This window comes from Conger conger, chromosome 6, assembly GCF_963514075.1.
Source record: "Conger conger chromosome 6, fConCon1.1, whole genome shotgun sequence".
Taxonomy (NCBI): domain Eukaryota; kingdom Metazoa; phylum Chordata; class Actinopteri; order Anguilliformes; family Congridae; genus Conger; species Conger conger.
The window spans coordinates 21820907-21838786 of record NC_083765.1 but is presented as its reverse complement, the minus strand read 5'-3'; the positions used below and the strand labels follow the sequence as shown (position 1 = coordinate 21838786).

At 41.4% G+C, this 17880-nt stretch overlaps 1 protein-coding gene across 2 annotated transcripts in view; it reads left to right on the top strand.

Annotated features, from left to right (window-relative positions):
• The first annotated feature begins 2082 nt into the window (after positions 1-2082).
• The window catches only part of LOC133130768 (guanylate-binding protein 1-like), a 32378-nt gene continuing 16580 nt past the window's right edge, over positions 2083-17880 (top strand). Inside the window, exons 1-5 of one of the 2 annotated variants that reach the window (XM_061245590.1) lie at positions 2083-2114; positions 3510-3622; positions 14500-14612; positions 14756-14956; positions 16759-16883. In XM_061245590.1, coding sequence (XP_061101574.1) covers positions 14779-14956; positions 16759-16883 — 303 coding nt within the window. In that variant the 5' untranslated portion in view covers positions 2083-2114; positions 3510-3622; positions 14500-14612; positions 14756-14778. Of the gene's footprint in view, positions 2115-3509; positions 3623-13491; positions 14613-14755; positions 14957-16758; positions 16884-17880 lie in introns of those variants that run through there. The other variant, XR_009708969.1, reaches the window with a different exon arrangement.

Genomic DNA, 17880 nt, shown 5'->3' with positions numbered 1-17880 from the left:
CAGATACAAGAGAAATGGACTACCTGATGATCACCTGGCTCCTGTGCGGTCTTTCAGTGGCTCCTCTCGATCTTACTCTCTCTGTGCCCTCTCAAAATCCCTGTCTCCTGTTTCTACTCTTCACTTTGACTTCTTTTTCTGATATTTTGGCTTTTAGGAAATAATCAACAGTTTTGATAGAAAACAGCACAGTGGCTGGTGCCACTAACTTTTTCAAGTGGTGATCAAAACATTTGGTGGCTATTCCACACTATTCACAAGGTAGACTACCTACGTTTACATTCTTGCAAAAGAGGGAGAGGGAAGGACCATCATTGCTGAGTAGACAGGAGAGTTTATTATGATTCTTCTCTGCCCTTGTCAGTGAGTGAACCTCCAGGACACGCACACCGGGGATATTTTTAGAGGGGCTGAGATGACAAACAAGCGCTAAAATCGCCCATGGAGTCATAAAACCTCTCCTCCCTTGTTGGCCGAATTGATGGTGTTACAACAAACCCATTGTTTAAACCATCCCCAATCTCCCCTAATAAAGACCTTTTGCGTGATTGTATGACTAATTAACAGAAACTCAGAAATTGACACAACTATAAATAATAGCAGAGTTTCGCGCCGTACTCGTTGGTTCACTGGGCTATCCATTGACAACTTTTTGTCCTTATTTGAGACGATAAAGACTTTCGTTTGGATAGAATGGTCAGCCACGAAGGTTTGTAGCCAAGAGCGACATGGAGCGATTAAGAACGTAGGACACAGGGCGACTGTGAGAAAGACATTTAACTTGTTAATATTTCTTTTAGAAGATTAATGATAAATTGTCCATTATTTTCCCCTAAAAGCGACAGATAAAGAAGGCGGTAATTTCTGCCCTTAGCAAAGAACGCCGTTTCTATGCAAAGTGCCTGCCAATAATCAGCGGTTAGTTTGGGATAATGACTTTTCAATGAATCTTTTGATTGAAATGTAACTGGACTGCCCTGAGCAAAAGAAATAAAAGCAGTAGAAACAATAAGCAGTATAACCCCCCACTCCCCTGCACCCCCCGCCCCCCTCTCTCTCTTCATATATAAACACATATTTTTATTAAGTCAGGAAACGCTGGCAGCAAATTTAAATTAGCATATTCAGGGTAAATATGCAGACTATTTACGATAATAAGCACGGATTATTCAATTCAATGAATGTTAAATAGGTGAGGAAATGGCGGATGTCTTATCTGGGTTCGCTTCTATTTATTTTAATCGCTTCCCAATAGAACTCTTCATTTTATTCTTTCATTTAGCGCGTGCCCCCGTTCCTGTTCCCAAACACGGCGGCACCACCTTTCCGACGTTATTTCAACTGGTCACATGGTTTAAGTGGCGTCCTTATTCCGCCGAGCTAAATTGGCAAATGGAGGAAATAAAATAAGAGAAGATCACGCCCCGGGCCAACATCAGGATAAGCTCTTTTCATTTGCACGGCTACCGATAGGATACCAGATTATTTTGCTGTGTATGCATAAAAGCAAGAATTATAATTCACCTTCAATCTACAGAGGAAAAAAAAACATTTCCGGGGGTTGCACCATCCCAGCGTTGAATCGCTGGTTGCAAATTCACATTTTCTTTTAATCAATCCGCAAAACGCTCGTATTTTTTTGGGCAACTGACAAAAAATGCAGTAGGCGGCCTATTGCCAAACATCAATTTTACCAAATCATGCCCAGTACTGTGAAGGACACATTCTCATATTTGGAAAGTAAGAGGTATGTGAACTTTGATTGAATAAATTAACTTTGATCGAAGAAACTTCTGCAAACTGTGTGGACAACTGGCCATGGACACTGTGCCATTTGTGGGGAATGACGAGCTCAAATATTACAGGCAAAACGAAGACCATTGTGTGCACGGTGTTAAAATCCCTTTCATTACAAAATTGCCATGCCAGTAATTACTGGACTATTTTACACGGTTGGTACATATGTTGCTTTACTTCTTTGCATTTCCTGTAGCACTGCGCCTCAGGGAAGCACATGACTTCCTGTATCACTACCCCTCAGAGAAGCACATTATTTCCTGCAGCACTCCGGAATTGCCCTTGGGGGGAACTGCCCTTGCTTAGTCTAATCAACTGTAAGTAACTTTTGATAAATGCGTCAGCAAAGTAAGACATTATTATTATGTTTGCACCTGCAACGTATTCTATTACATTCCTTTTAATGTAATTGTTTATGCAAAACACAAAGGTCAGAACAAAAATTGGGCGGATATTGCATTTCAGCTGAACACATGATGTACTTGTATAGCAGAGCATTTGCTTGAATGCAGTGAAGTTTTGTAGTGTTTGTCTCCATCTAGTGGTAATTTATATTACAGCGCTGATACCGAATGTATGTATCGCTTTTATGAAAACAAATACATTAAATGTAATTTTTATCAAAATATAAATTAATATTATAACAGCACAATTAAATCTTTCTAATGAAATATTGAGATATTGAAAGGGTATCTTAAAAATGTTTAGCTTGAGAAACCGTCCAAGCACGTACCCGTCTTCACTCAGCCAGCCCGTGTGCTTTGTCACACACGCGTACGTCGAGATTACAAATGCGAGAAACAAAACAAAAACACAGGCCTTCAGCCTGTGAGGGTCAACAGCATGTTCAATGATCTGTCAATCACTCACTTTCTCACTCACTCTCACTCGCTCACCCGCTCACCACAAGCTAACTCACGCTCAAGCTCATACGCTCACAAGCTCACGCATTCACTCACAAACTCACGCATTCACTCACAAACTCACCCGCTGCTTCACTCACTCCTGCGAGAATGCCCGTGTGTTTATTTCTCTCCACTAGAGGGCAAGCAAACATTCGTCACACGAGAAAATCTACAGAATGCACACAAATGCAGTGGCTTCCTTTAAAGGTACAATAGGGAATATTTTTGTGTTAAAACATTGTTACAAGACCATTGCAAATACCTTCCTATAATTGAAAAAGGCTCACTGACATGTTGACTTACCCTCTGCCTGCGTTTATAGTCCTTAAATTCGGGTTTAAAAATATACAGTTTACAAAACATAACAAAACCAAAACATTGTATAACTGTACAATAATTAAAGCTCATTGGTTGAAAATTGGTTCTAATTGCCATAGCCAATTGCGTTTCAGTGTCAGCATGTTTACAAAGAAGGGAGAGGGATAAACAGTGCTGTGGTTTGAAGGTTTTTGTTGCTGGTATTCCTCTCTTGACTGTTAGAAATCTGAAATTACCTGTTGTACCTTTAAATATAGAAATGGGTCTATGCACAATGTAAGTCACTCTGTATAAGAATGTGAAGGATAATTACTGGCATCCTTGTTATTTTACAAAATGTACACATAGCGCAATACAAAAAAAAAGGAATCATAATAATAATAAACAGGAATGTATGCTGTTTTAAGCACAGAAATGTGTTTTTACTGGGATTTGGGTGACCGGAACAACGTCATATTTTGATGTTTCTATCCCTCTTTTTCCTTTCAGAGTGAATTTCATGCCTTAGAGACTCCAGTGACAGAACTGAAAGTGACAGGCAGCTGCTTTCTGAGACCATCCCTGGAGATGTGAAAGCACTTTATCAATTGGACGCAATTCAAGTAAAAACCCTTTGCAATCCTTGGGGCGAGTATTGGGCCGTGTTCTGAGCTCTTTTCTGAACTCATATTGTTTGGTCAAAACCTTTGGGGGTGGAGAGATGGCGGGAGGGGGTAAACACAAATCTAGAGGAGTAGCACTATTCTCCAGTGGGCTAGAGTGATCCGGCAGCAGCTCTGTAGCAGGTTAGCCAGAGGAGAGAGTCAAGGGTGCAATGCTCATTTTAACCCTTTAAGGTTAAAATATGTGATGTTCTAAACTGAACATTATAATTGTGATGTCACAATTACCACACATAACACATTCTTAACTGAAATAATGTACAAATGATCGACCTGTGGTTCCACCTCTCCCCATCTGCCATGTCTGTGACTGATGTGGCTTCAAACTGCTTGAATTAATGTTTCCTCGATTCCTCTATCCTTTGCATCCTTTCCTCATTTCCTTTCCTTTCCTCCTCTGATGGGTGGAGCTGGGAGCAAGGAAGGGAGGCAAGGAAAGGAAAGATAGAGGTAAGAACATGCGATTGGAAAGAGCTTCCTTTCATCCCACGGAATGAACCCTTTCCTGTCCAGGAGACACTATAGCCAATCATGTGGGCCAGCCAGTAGACTAGTGGCTAAGGTACTTGACTGAGACCTGGAAAGTTTGTGGTTGAAACCCCAGTGTAGCCGCAATAAAATCAGTGCAGCTGTTGGGCCCTTGACCAAGGCCCTTAACCCCACACTGCTCCTGGGGGATTGTCCCCTGCTTAGTGTAATCAGCTGTCGACTTGGCTAGAAGTGTCTGCTAAATAACAAATTATTTATTTCATTTATTTAGTTATTTGACCCCCTATGGGGCTGTCTGACATGGTCAGCCCTGGCACAAGCTCTATCCCATACTCCACACTTTGGAACAGTGACTTCCAAACCTGGGTCAAATACATAATTGTTTTGGATTCAAATACTGTTCTGTACTCGATTGATCTTGCCCGGTGCAACTGAGCCAACCAAGAGGACCAGAAAGGGAGGTTTGCATTTTAATATTTCCACTGATCATTTCTTATGCTCCAGTACACCAGACCAAGTTTAGCAAAGCGTAGAAAAGTATTTTAATTCAAAACAATGATGTATTTAACCCAGGAGTGGTGTTTTCACAGGATCAACCACACATCTGTCTGCCATACCTATAGTATTCTTATACAACAACCATTTGGAAAGAATTGCTACATCCCTCTTTTCATTTACAGGAGAGTATGAGGTCACGCAATCGAGTAGCCAATATACCAATCTCTGGATTTGTTTCAGTCAAATTTGAGCTCATAAATGATTTGGTACCAAGCTGGCTTATGGGGCTTGAATGTAATTGGAGGCTTGTGGTTGCCTCGGTAACTGAAAGTGTGGCATCATCAGCCAGATTATCTACAACCTGAAGATGGGCATTACAAGTCTTCTCTGGCATTCCCAGGAATACCATACATGGGCACATGCAACCCATTCTGCTGTGCCACGGTATCCTGCCTTATACAGTACTGTGAAGAAGTCTTAGGCACCTGTATAACACTCTATACAGATGAGATTCTTACAAAAATAATTAAATGAAAGGTCCTAAATAAACGTACTATACATTTTACATTACATTTTACTAATTTGGCGGAATAATTCAAAACTGAATCAAATCAATATTTTTTGTGACCACACTTTGGTGTAAAACTGCATCACTTCTCTGAGATAGCCAACGCTGTCATGCAGTTTTCTAAGACAATCAGCAGGGAAGTTGTTCCAAGCATGTCGGAGAACATGTCGAAGCCACAGTTCTTCTGCAGACTTTGGTTGGCTCCTTGCTTCTGATCTCAGACAGCCTTGATCAAGTTTTTGTGTTTTTCATGAGACTAATTTTCTAATCGAGTCTAAATGTGCTTCAAACTCGAATGCACGTATGCCACATAAGATCTTACTTTCTTTTTCAATCTCAAGGTAGGCAATTGCATTAATACCCCCCCAACTCACCACCATGATTAGCCTTAGACTGTAATGGCACTTATGTATAGATATTGTTACTTGTATAGGTATTGTTGTTTTTTATTGGCTGTTCTATTGTTGTATTCTAGCTGCCAACTGTGGTATGCTAGTTTGAAAGTTGATTGTACTCTTCAAGGGTTCTGATTATCTGTATGTTTACACTAGGAACTCGGAACTGTACTGTCCTCTCAGGTCCTCTTTGCACTTGTTCTTGTGTTTGATTTGTAGTTTGTTGTACGTCGCTCTGGATAAGAGCGTCTGCTAAATGCCATGTAATGTAATGTAATGTAATGTAATACCTGCCAATACGATCTAAAATGAACGGGTGACGTGAGACGGTGACGACGTTGGCGGCTGCATATAATGGGATGTCTCCCTCCCCCTCAACTGTCATATCCAGGTGCAGGAGACGCTCAAGGCATGCTTATCAGCACCACTGGGTTCTTAGACAGTTTAGGATTAAGATAAAACCAGCGCGGATATCATCAAGACAATGTAATAATAGAGATAATAATACAGAACTATAACGAAAAGCAAGGGGGAATTCCCCCGATGTCTAAAACAAGTAGGCATATAAACCGGGAAATTTGCGATGATTAATAGTTAATTGTTTGATTACGCCGGTGGAGTTCAACTTTTCGGAGGACTGGAAAGTGCAGTCACATTGACTGTTATTTTGGCAGGAATTTGCCTGATTGGATTGGCTCGGAATTTCACCATAATTGTTGTTCTCGTCCACCACTTCAGAAACGGGAACGCATCCGCCATCAGTACGCTAATCATTAACCTGAGTACCATCGACTTGATTGTATCTCTTTGCGTTCCTCTTCGGGCGGTGACGTATTACAGACAGCGGTGGACTCTTGGTGGCTCCGTTTGTAAAACGGCGGACTGGTTACATCACTGTTGTTTGGTCGCCAAAAGTTTCACGCTGGCAGCCGTGGGTCAGGCAAGATTCAGAGCCGTGGAACTGTGCGCCGTTGAACTTCATGGACGTCTTCAGTAAGATCTACCAGGTGGCTTCTTATGTGATCCCTGTAATATACACCGTTGCGTGTTACTCAAAAGCGATCAGGCGAGCCAAACCGGGGATGAACGACGCACAAAACCGACAGCAGGACGCGCGCTTCACCCTGACGCTTGCCTGCGTCAGTGTCATTCACGCGCTTGCATGGCTGCCAGAGCTGAGCGCGTGGGTCTGGGCTAGGCACCGCAACGGCGACGCATCGAAACCTCACGCAGTCTTCCTCATCTTCGCACAGGTGATCCTCTACCTTGGCTGCTCTGCCAACCCGGTCGTTTTTGGACGTCCATATCTCGCAAGAACCCCCGACCACCCGAAGACATCCGGAGCCAGAATTCTGGAGAAAACGGGTCTGAGGTCGGGGCTAGTGCCATCAACTCGCCAAAGGAGCGAAAAATCGCGTCCCCACCCGGGAATGAAGATCCGCCTTGCGCCGACGTTTCGAACGACTTCCTTCCAGACGTGAAGCATTTCAGGCTAGAGCGCAGGAACACAACCGCAGGCGAAGAGAGCTACCCGGTCCCCTGGGGACGCGGGGACAAACAATGAGACGGATGCCATTTTCTCTGCCACATTCTGACATGCAGCAGAGGCACAGAAAGTTTTAAAAGCTTCGAAAGTAAGAAAAAAAGACATGTAGCCTATCGGCTAGAGCAGTGGTCCACACTCCTGGAGAGCCGCAGGGTGTGCTGGTCTTTGTTTACACCTAAATATCAGCAACCAATTCAGATACAAGAAACCAGTAAATATGGCATCGATATGAGAGAACATTCAACAAAATACATATAGGCTACATTCCTTTTTTTTGTAAGAAAATTTCAAATTGTAGCCTCTGTGATATCATAGTGTCGCATTATACATAGTAACCTAGTTGTAGTGTTGTAGACTGTTTTGTGTCTGTGTGTGTGTGTGAATAACATGCATCTCTCCTTTTTTCATTCTATATTTGTATTAATATATTTGTTATATACAGTATTTGTTGTTGGTTCATTTATTTTACATAACTTTTGTGCTTACCTATTTTAGAGACTAGATGCTATCATGATGATGGGCACAGTGATGTTTGGCGCAAAAGTGCTGTTCAAACAGTTCACATTGTGTGTATTTTCCATTGAAGATTATTATGAAAAAGCAAACGCTTAAAAGCAACGTTAGTCTTATCCACGGCTTGTTTCAAATACCACATGACCTGTGTGGTCTATGGTCCACAAGTTAAGCCCAGATTCAGTAAGTGAAGTTGTTTAGGGGCTTGTGCTTTTATGTGTATGTTTGGTTAAGTTTACGAGCAGGTTGTGCAGGGAGCTACAGTACATAACTTAATTTTTTGGAGGATGGGTCCCCCCAGACTAGAAACACACCTTTTCAAACTGTACCTTAGTCCTACCTCCTGATTGACACCCCCCCCCCTTTCCAATTTCCCTATCCCTCTTGTCTAACCCCCCCCCCCAAAAAAAACAAAAAAACTTATGATGACTATGTTTAGAAGAGCACTTCATGTGTATTTTACTAGTTATGGATGTGTTGCTTTAACTTGTGGAAGAACCTATGCACTTGTAAGTCGCTTTGGATTAAAAATGTCTGCCAAATGACAAAAATGTAAGAATGCAAATGTATATGACTTCTCCCCACTAGAGTTTTTTAAAATATTTTTTCTACCTCACATGCTTGCTTCTTTGGGGGTTCAGGTCTGGTGTTTGCCCTTCTGCTACTCTGCTTCTGCTATGCTGTAGAGTGTCTTTGTGACAGTCTTCTGTAAAAAGTACTATAGAAATAAAACTTAAGTGAATTGAATCCACCCATCAACATATTCACCTACTAAATGAATAGAAATGCAAATGATCATTAAGTATCCGCAACCCCGGGACTGTCAAACCAGCTGTATATTTGTATGACCCCAAAGAACCTTGCAGTACAATTCAGGTGACTTTATGAAATGTTGATTTTAGTTTGCTGCAAACACTATTTATATGTTTTGTCTTTTTGAAGTCTTCACTTTAGCTAACCAACTATATTATGAGCAAGCAACTTATTTGGCTATGGAACTAGCTGGCTATATACAGTGCATCCGGAAAGTATTCACAGTGCTTCACTTTTTCCACATTTTGTTATCTTACAGCCTTATTCCAAAATTGATTAAATTCATTTTTTTCCTCCAAGTTCTACACACAATACCCCATAATGACAACGTGAAAAAAGTTTTTTTGAGATTTTTGCAAATTTATTAAAAATAAAAAACGAAGAAATCACATGTACATAAGTATTCACAGCCTTTGCCATGAAGCTCAAAATTGAGCTCAGGTGCATCCTGTTTCCACTGATCAACCTTGAGATGTTTCTACAGCTTAATTGGAGTCCACCTGTGGTAAATTCAGTTGATTGGACATGATTTGGAAAGGCACATACCTGTCTATATAAGGTCCCACAGTTGACAGTGCATGTCGAAGCACAAACCAAGCATGAAGTCAACGGAATTGTCTGTAGACCTCCGAGACAGGATTATCTTGAGGCACAAATCTGGGGAAGGGTACAGAAAAGTTTCTGCTGCTTTGAAGGTCCCAATGAGCACAGTGGCCTCCATCATCCGTAAATGGAAGAAGTTCGGAACCACCAGGACTCTTCCTAGAGCTGGCCGCCCGTCTAAACTGAGCAATCGGGGGAGAAGGGCCTTAGTCAGGGAGGTGACCAAGAACCCGATGGTCACTCTGTCAGAGCTCCAGCGTTCCTCTGTGGAGAGAGGAGAACCTTCCAGAAGGACAACCATCTCTGCAGCAAAGTGGCCAGATGGAAGCCACTCCTTAGTAAAAGGCACATGGCATTCTCTGGTCTGATGAGACAAAGATTGAATTCTTTGGCGTGAATGCCAGGCGTCATGTTTGGAGGAAACCAGGCACCGCTCATCACCTGGCCAATACCATCCCTACAGTGAAGCATGGTGGTGGCAGCATCATGCTGTGGGGATGTTTTTCAGCGGCAGGAACTGGGAGACTAGTCAGGATTGAGGGAAAGATGAATGCAGCAATGTAGACATCCTGGATGAAAACCTGCTCCAGAGCGCTCTTGACCTCAGACTGGGGCGACGGTTCATCTTTCAGCAGGACAACGACCCTAAGCACACAGCCAAGATATCAAAGGAGTGGCTTCAGGACAACTCTGTGAATGTCCTTGAGTGGCCCAGCCAGAGCCCAGACTTGAATCCGATTGAACATCTCTGGAGAGATCTGAAAATGGCTGTGCACCGACACTCCCCATCCAACCTGATGGAGCATGAGAGGTGCTGCAAAGAGGAATGGTCGAAACTGCCCAAAGATAGGTGTGCCAAGCTTGTGGCATCATATTCAAAAAGACTTGAGGCTGTAATTGCTGCCAAAGGTGCATCAACAAAGTATTGAGCAAAGGCTGTGAATGCTTATGTACATGTGATTTCTTAGTTAAAAAAAAAAAAACTTCTTTCATGTTGTCATTATGGGGTGTTGTGTGTAGAATTTTGAGAAAAAAAAAAGAATTTATTCAATTTTGGAATAAGGCTGTAACATAACAAAATGTGGGAAAAGTGAAGCGCTGTGAATACTTTTCGGATGCACTGTAACTAAGATATGATAGTGTACCACAAACGAAGCAACTACAACTTTCAGTTTGAGACAAATAAAGGTTGAGCTAAACATGCATGATTCAACACGTACAGAGATAAAAGGTGATAAAAGGAGATAAACAAGTAGCTGCCCAAATTGCACTGCAGACCAGCGATCACTGAAACTGTAATACTATTGCTTATTATCCAAGCGAAGAATACAGTTATAAAACGATACCAGTTTGTTATCGGTAGCAGCAAGCGAATCAGCTATCAGTAAGCTTGCTGAATTTACAAATATCCACCTGAGACACAACGCGTGTGCAACAATGCTCGCAACGCTCACTACTATGTTCGTATAACAAGATACGTAGTCTTCGTTTGGAGAATAAGCTCTCTCTCACACACGCTGTCAAACTCAGCGTTCCCACCCTCTTCATGTAGTTTGTCTGCCAGCCACCTCTGCACTTTGACCTGGAATAGTTAATGGATGGTCACCTAATACCTCAACCATACTAAATGATCAATTGGGGTTAGAAAGCCCATATTGAATGATCAAGGGGGTTTACTGTCTGCTTTGCTGACAATGACCATTTGGTTTTGAGACGGGTGCGTGGGGGTTGGACCCAAAATGCACGACTCAGAAACAATAGTAAAATAAAGTCCCGTTAGGGCTTTATTCGGGACGAGTCCCAGGAGCGTAGTCAATACAAGCAAAGTCCATACACGAAGATCCAGCCAAACAAATAAAAAACAAACAAAAAAGCACGGTGCCGAGGGAAGAGGCAATCTCGTAGTCGGTAGGCGTGCAGGGAGGTCCGGTAGCAGGAGAGCTGTCAGCGGGGCAGATGAACAGGCGGACGGCAGGCAGAGGCGTAGTCGTGGGCGAAGCGGGAGTCGAAACCATGAAACAATCAGCGGGGCAAAAGTACAAAAACGGTAGGCGGGGACGTAGTCAAGAAACAAACGAAGGTCACAAAACAGAAATCAATAATCGATGGTCGGTAAACAGGCGTGGATCGTAACGTGTAATCAAACAGTAACTAATGCTCAAGAGTTGCGTGGTAAACAGAGGCAGACAATTTCGCAGTGAACAGTAGCGTGACTGGGCTATAAATGCAGGTGTAGACAGGTGTAGACAATTAGTTAGAGCGTAGCAAGGAAATGGAAAACAGGTGCGATGGATGACAAGTTAACAAGGAGATTAGTAATCGTTAGTAATAAACCTATCCTGCCCTAGCATTAGTAAATTAGTAAATGACATGCACGAGAAACGTAAGGTAACATGAACACATGATTAGTCTTGTTAGTTTCTACCCAATCCTGATCTAGCGTTAGTAGTTTTAGTAAATAGACAAATAGAAACACTAGGGGAGTGAAGGACAGAACGAGAGAGAGAGAGAGAGAGAGAGAGAGAGAGAGAAAAGGCGGAACGCAAGGTTTGCGGAAAAACATGTAAAAGTGTATGCATGACAACGACCAGTTAACGTAACAATAAACATGCATCGAAACATAACACAAAGCGAAACTAAGACGATAATCACTCAACATAACCAGGTAATATAATCGTAACGAAACATAACTAGACATGACGAGAAAATAAATCGTAACAAGAAATAAACTAAACAACATGACGAACCTAGACTAACATAATACATGATAAGACACTACGTGACTAAGACAACATGAATAAACATAAAACATGGCGAGACAGACCTGAAACGTGACAGGTTTCCTTGATCACATCACATGCATACAAAATAATCTGCATTTGATCAAGGGGGTTTACTGTCTGCTTTGCTGACAATGACAATTTGGTTTCGTTGATCACATCATATGCATACAAAATAATGTATACTCGTCAGCTTGTCACCCAATCAGGGACAGGTACCTGCATTTTACTTCAGGAGGTTTGGGGCATAAAAGCTCATTCTTTTCAAACATGAATTGCCCTGCCTTGCTTTTACCTGGTACGCTTCACACTGTAATTAAAGACTATTTTTACTATATTAATAAATTGTTGTTGATCTGAATATCGGATTACAAGTTTTACTTCATAAAAGACCCAATTCCTGAATTTATTGGCGAGCCAGCGACGGATGAAAAGCGGGGACGATTGGAGAACTTTATATTTTCCATCAAGACAATCGACACCATTCAATTTGTTTATCAACAAAGAATCCACAAACTTTCATACAGCCACACCAAGCCAGGACGTTGTTTGTTGCACAGAGAAAAGATGGGCCTTTTGCTGCTGCAAGGAAACAAGACAGACTGGACCTCCATCGCACTCCCTCTTTCGACAAATTTTCCTTGGGACCTTTGTAAGTATTACAGGTTTTCTGCATTATCCCGCTGTGGATAATTAAACTTATGGTTGGATAACAAGTGAGATTTATCAGCTGTGGCAAAGGCATTTGTCAGCTGTGAGCAAAAATAGCACAGATTTAGGAGTAAATTCGAGACTTAGACAGTTAAGTTAGCTTTACAGGGTTAAACCGGAGGTGTGTTTGTAGAGGAAATTGACTTTTTTGGAAAAAGTACCAGCAGGGTATCCCATGTTTATCCTGTGTCCTTGAGGTAAACCACCACAGTTAGTATATTGTCCACGGTAGATATATTGTTCTGACCTGTTCAGCAGTGAAGTTAGATTTACAGGGTTAAATGGGAGGTGTGTTTGTAGAGGAACAATATGATGACATAGTAAATGATGCAACAAAGCTTGCATTAAATCAAAAGCAAAAAGCAAACAATTTGACTTTTGCTGATGTCTGTAGTCTTCTGTCTAGTTGGTACGAAACTACACATAGTGCCCCTATTAATAAATAGGTTCTGTTGTCACAAATGAGGGTCATAAGATGTCGGGAGATGTTTGCCACAACTGTGGTAAGATTGGGCATTTTAAAAGGGCCTGCTGGTCAAGCGGTGGCGATGCTGCGGGGCAGAGCCCAAGGCTGTATAACATAAACAAAGCTGTAACACGGTCAGAAATCTTTCCTTCTGCTCCAACTCTGACCTATGAGGAGATAAATAAAATCCTGCATGAGTTCAAACAAATGGCGCAAACGCATTCTGCAGTTGCACAGAACACTAACGTTATATCTGACAATGCATATTTGAAACCATAGGGGTGTCTGGCCTCTGTGCATAAAATGGGTGATTTGAAAGCGGATAAATTTGGCAGACCTAGTATTAAAGTTTCGGTTAGAGGCCACCAGGACAATTAGTTAGTAGATACAGGTGCTGCAATCACCCTAACACACTTACATTTCCCTACCACAGGGAGGACCACAGAGTTAATTGGAGTTGGTAGTGGTGTAATTAAGGCAGCACAATCCATTCCTATTACAGTACAGATTGGTTGTGATGATGTGTTACTAAATATTTGGATGTCTAAAACACATGAAGACTCAATCCTTGGATCTTATGTTATGAAGGACAATAACTACATTGTTGATCTTGCTAATCAAACTCTCTGGAAGAGTGAAGCAGATGTGGGGGCTTGTGTGATTATTCCTGACAGGCATGCAGTAGCTAGAGTTAAAGGTGTGCTTGCATATGATTTGCCTATGCTTTTGGGTACAGAAAACAAAATGCTTGCTGAAGTATTAATGTGACATGATGCTGTCTGGGCTAGGCACAAACATGATTGTGGCAGAGTAACAAACATGGAAGTACATGTACAAGGCATTGACCCCCCCCACCGCAGCGGCAGTATAAGTATCCCAGGGAAGCAGAAATGGAAATTTCCCAAGTCATTGAATCTTTGCAAAGTCAAGGAATACTATGTAAATGTGAGTCAAGTGTGAACTCTCCAGTGTGGCCTGTAAGAAAGCCAGACAATTATAGGAAATTAACTTGATTACAGACAGATTAACTCTACTACGCCTCCTGCAAAGGCTGTAGTATCCAGAACCCCTGACATCATGGCTAATTTACAGAGCACAAATAATATGCATTTGATCAAGGTTTACTGTCTGCTTTGCTGACAATGACCATTTGGTTTCCTTGATCACATCATATGCATGCAAAATAATGTGTATTTGTCTGCCTGTCACCCAATCAGGGACAGGTACCTCCATTTTACTTCAGGAGGTTTGGGGCATAAAAGCTCATTCTTTTCTAACATGATTTTGTAATTGTCCTGCCTTGCTTTTACCCAGTATGCTTCATACTGTAATGAAAAACTATTTTTGCTATAGTAAATCCTGTGTCCACTTTCACTTTCACTATCGTTTGAAAAACAACAGCTTCTTTGAAAACACATCTTCTTTGTGCTTGCAGTTAAACTTGCACTTTGTTGCCAGCTGACAACCTAACCGGGTGGAACAATTCTCATTTGTGTGGTTGAGGAGCGGACCAGTCGCGGAACACAAGAACTGCACTTCACGGTGACGGTAAGTCAGTTAAATGTTACAGTTTCTCAAATGTTTGCGGGTGGGTTTTTCCGTGGGGTGCTGATTTTTAGTTTAAAACTAGACTTGTCGTGCCGGTACCAAGATAATGGATAATGAATAATATATATTCGTCGGTTTTACAGGGATTTTGCCGGGCGGAACAGTAATGGAATTGGAGGGTCCTATCCAGCTGGTTGAATGTTCACGGGACGGTGAGATTCGGGTGAACCCCGAGGCCATTCGGACCCTGTCCCAACTTCCTCCACCACTTCGGGTGGTGAGCATCTTTGGACCTCGCCAGACCGGGAAGTCTTTCCTGCTGAATGCCCTGGCGGGCAGCACAGGTGACGATTTAATAACATCATGTCCAAATAGTTCACACACGCTCCCGGGACAGCTGACCGTGATTTCTCCTGAGATTATGAGTGCCGGAGGCCGAGATTAAACCGAGTATATGTGTATATATATCAGTCGTAAATCGAAATGTGCATGTCTTAATGCCAAATTCATCGTAAATATATGTAGCTTGTTAGCTTTTAAACGCAAGATGAAAATAATACCGGAGTTGTTCATTACTAGCCAGCTTGCCACCGTTCGCCAGTCATAAACAACAACATCCGCTGCATTCATGGCTACGTAATAATGTATTTGCTTTCATGGTCTGTATGACTCAATGTCAACAGTAAATAGACATTTACTGCTGAAAAAAAAAAAATCTATACAAAAATAAATAAATAAAATATCTATAAAAAAGTTATGCACTATAAATTATATCAAGACCATATGTTACATTTTGACTACCTGGTAGCCTACGTCTTGAGAACGGAGTTAGTTGTGTACGCTGGTGCCAGTCCATGCAGATCTTTAAAAGAAAAGCAGAATCTTAAAACCTGTCCTATACTTGATAGGTAGCCAGTGCAGCGAAGCTAGCACTGGAGTAATATGCTCATACGTCTGGGAAAATCCGTTGTGACTGACGTTACAAATTGGATAGTTTTGAGGTGTGCACAGCTACCTAACACATTTGTTCCCTGCCAAAACATCAAGTAAAAATGGATGATGAGTGACTTATTTTTGAGATAGAAAAATAACATTTTCTGGATGAGCCGACCAATTGTCTGTACATTCACAAACTAGCTGAGGTTTGATGGCTGCAGTGGAGCCGTTTAAGTGGCACTATTTGTGGGGCCACATGAAAAATACGAGAGGCCTCTTGGATCAAATCTATCATTTTCAGTAACTTCTAATCTTAGTACATCAATTCAATAATTTCTACAATAATATTTTTGTTTTTGGTCCATCTTCATCTTTTGATGGATTTGCCCTTCTTAGTCCTAGTCAAGATGCATGCGGCTGCATTCTACACAAGCTGGAGATTCTTTAGCAAGGACTTAGGGCAGCCAGATAACAGGCCATTACAGTAATATAACCTAGATGTAACAAAAGCATGGAACTTCTGATAAGAAGTGTCCAATTTTAATTCTAATGTGTTTCGTAGCTGACAGAAAAAGCCACTCTGGATATGTGCGTGTCAAAAGTTAGGTCTGGGTCAATAGTAACGCCACGGTCAAAATTTAGTGTAATTTTAATATTAATGCCATGTATTGGAAGTTCTGTTTGGCTATCAGCAGAAGTTTTACTATTATTTTACTGGTTTATTCTTACACTGTATAAATATGTATGATATTCATATTTAACTGGGTAGCCCTTTTCACATTGTCTACACATACAGTACTTGCTATAGTAAAGCGATCCATATCACACATTTGTTTGTGCTGGCCTGGAAAACATTGTAAGAACATGGTCAAAATAATAAAAACCCAAAAATAATAGCAACATTCTGTAGGAATACATTTTCTGGATGTATTTTCTGTCCCTGAGAAAATAAAGAGGACATGCTGCCCGCTGCATTTCAAAACACAAAAATTCCATGGTTGCACATTCCATGGTTCCGTGTTATGCATGGACAGATGTTTTCACCATCATTATTGCAGAACACTGACACACCACACATATAGCGGTTTTAATGGATGCCTCTCAATGGAGGCCTACACCAAAGCTACATTGTAGGTTTTCCCTTCAGGTCATGGGTCGTAGGATAAGCTTGTGGTGGAATAACAGATGGTAATGTCACTTTGACCTCTAGGGTTCTCAGTCTCCAAGGGAAGCAATCACAAAGAACTGTCCATCAATATGTGGGTTCTGCCAGTCACAGAGGATCCATATTACACCCTGATCCTATTGGACACTGAGGGCTATGAGGAGGACCTGGTAAGTGCCAGATTAAGCCAACTTGTCTAAATGATCGGTTTGCCGATATTATCGGTCGATAATCAGCCTTGCAACAGCTAGTATTGTTGCCATCCATGCTGCCAGTGATGCGCTGGTTTTTACTTTGGTTGTTAAAGGAACAGGAGCAAAAGTCTTAGGCACCTGGGTAACATTCTGTACAGATGAGATTCTTTTAAAAACTGAATCAAATCAATATTTTTGGTGGCCACCCTTCGGCGTTAAAATTGCATCACTTCTCTGAGATAGCCAATGCTGCCAGCAGGGAGACAATCAGCAGGGAGGTTGTTCCAAGCATGTTGGAGAACTTGCCACAGTTCTTCTGCAGACTTTGGTTGGCTCCTTGATTCTGATCTCAGACAGCCTTGATCAATTTTTCATGTAAAATGTAGTCAGCTGCTTACAGTAATATGTTAGTTTTTTTAATGAAATACAGAAATGTCTCTGTAAAATTTATATTTTGGAAAATGAATATTTGGAAATCTCAAATGTGTTATTTTATGCTAACACACAAAAATAAACATATATGCAATAAAGTCTAGGGTGCCTAAGACTTCTGCACAGTACTGTACCTTAGGTACTTTCGGACTTGTAATGGTCAAGAGAGGAATTGCAGCAACAAACACCCTCAAATCACAATACAGTTTATCTGTACTTCTCTGTGAACGCACTGACGTTGAAACCCCCCAATCGCTCCAGGGTTTTCTAGTAAGAAAATGTTTGCTAAACAGATGACTTGATGCTGACTTTATGAAATGTTCACTTTATTGTGCTACACAACACAATTTCTATTTTTGTCTTTTTTAAGTTTTAACTTTAGCTTACCAACTATATTATGAGCAAGCAAGTTATTTGGCTATGTAACTAGCTGGCTATATAACTAAGATCTAAGATGTGATAGTTAACCACAAACAATGCAACTGTAACTCAAAGTTTGAGACAAATATAGGTTTAGCTAAACACGCCCCGAGATTTGTCG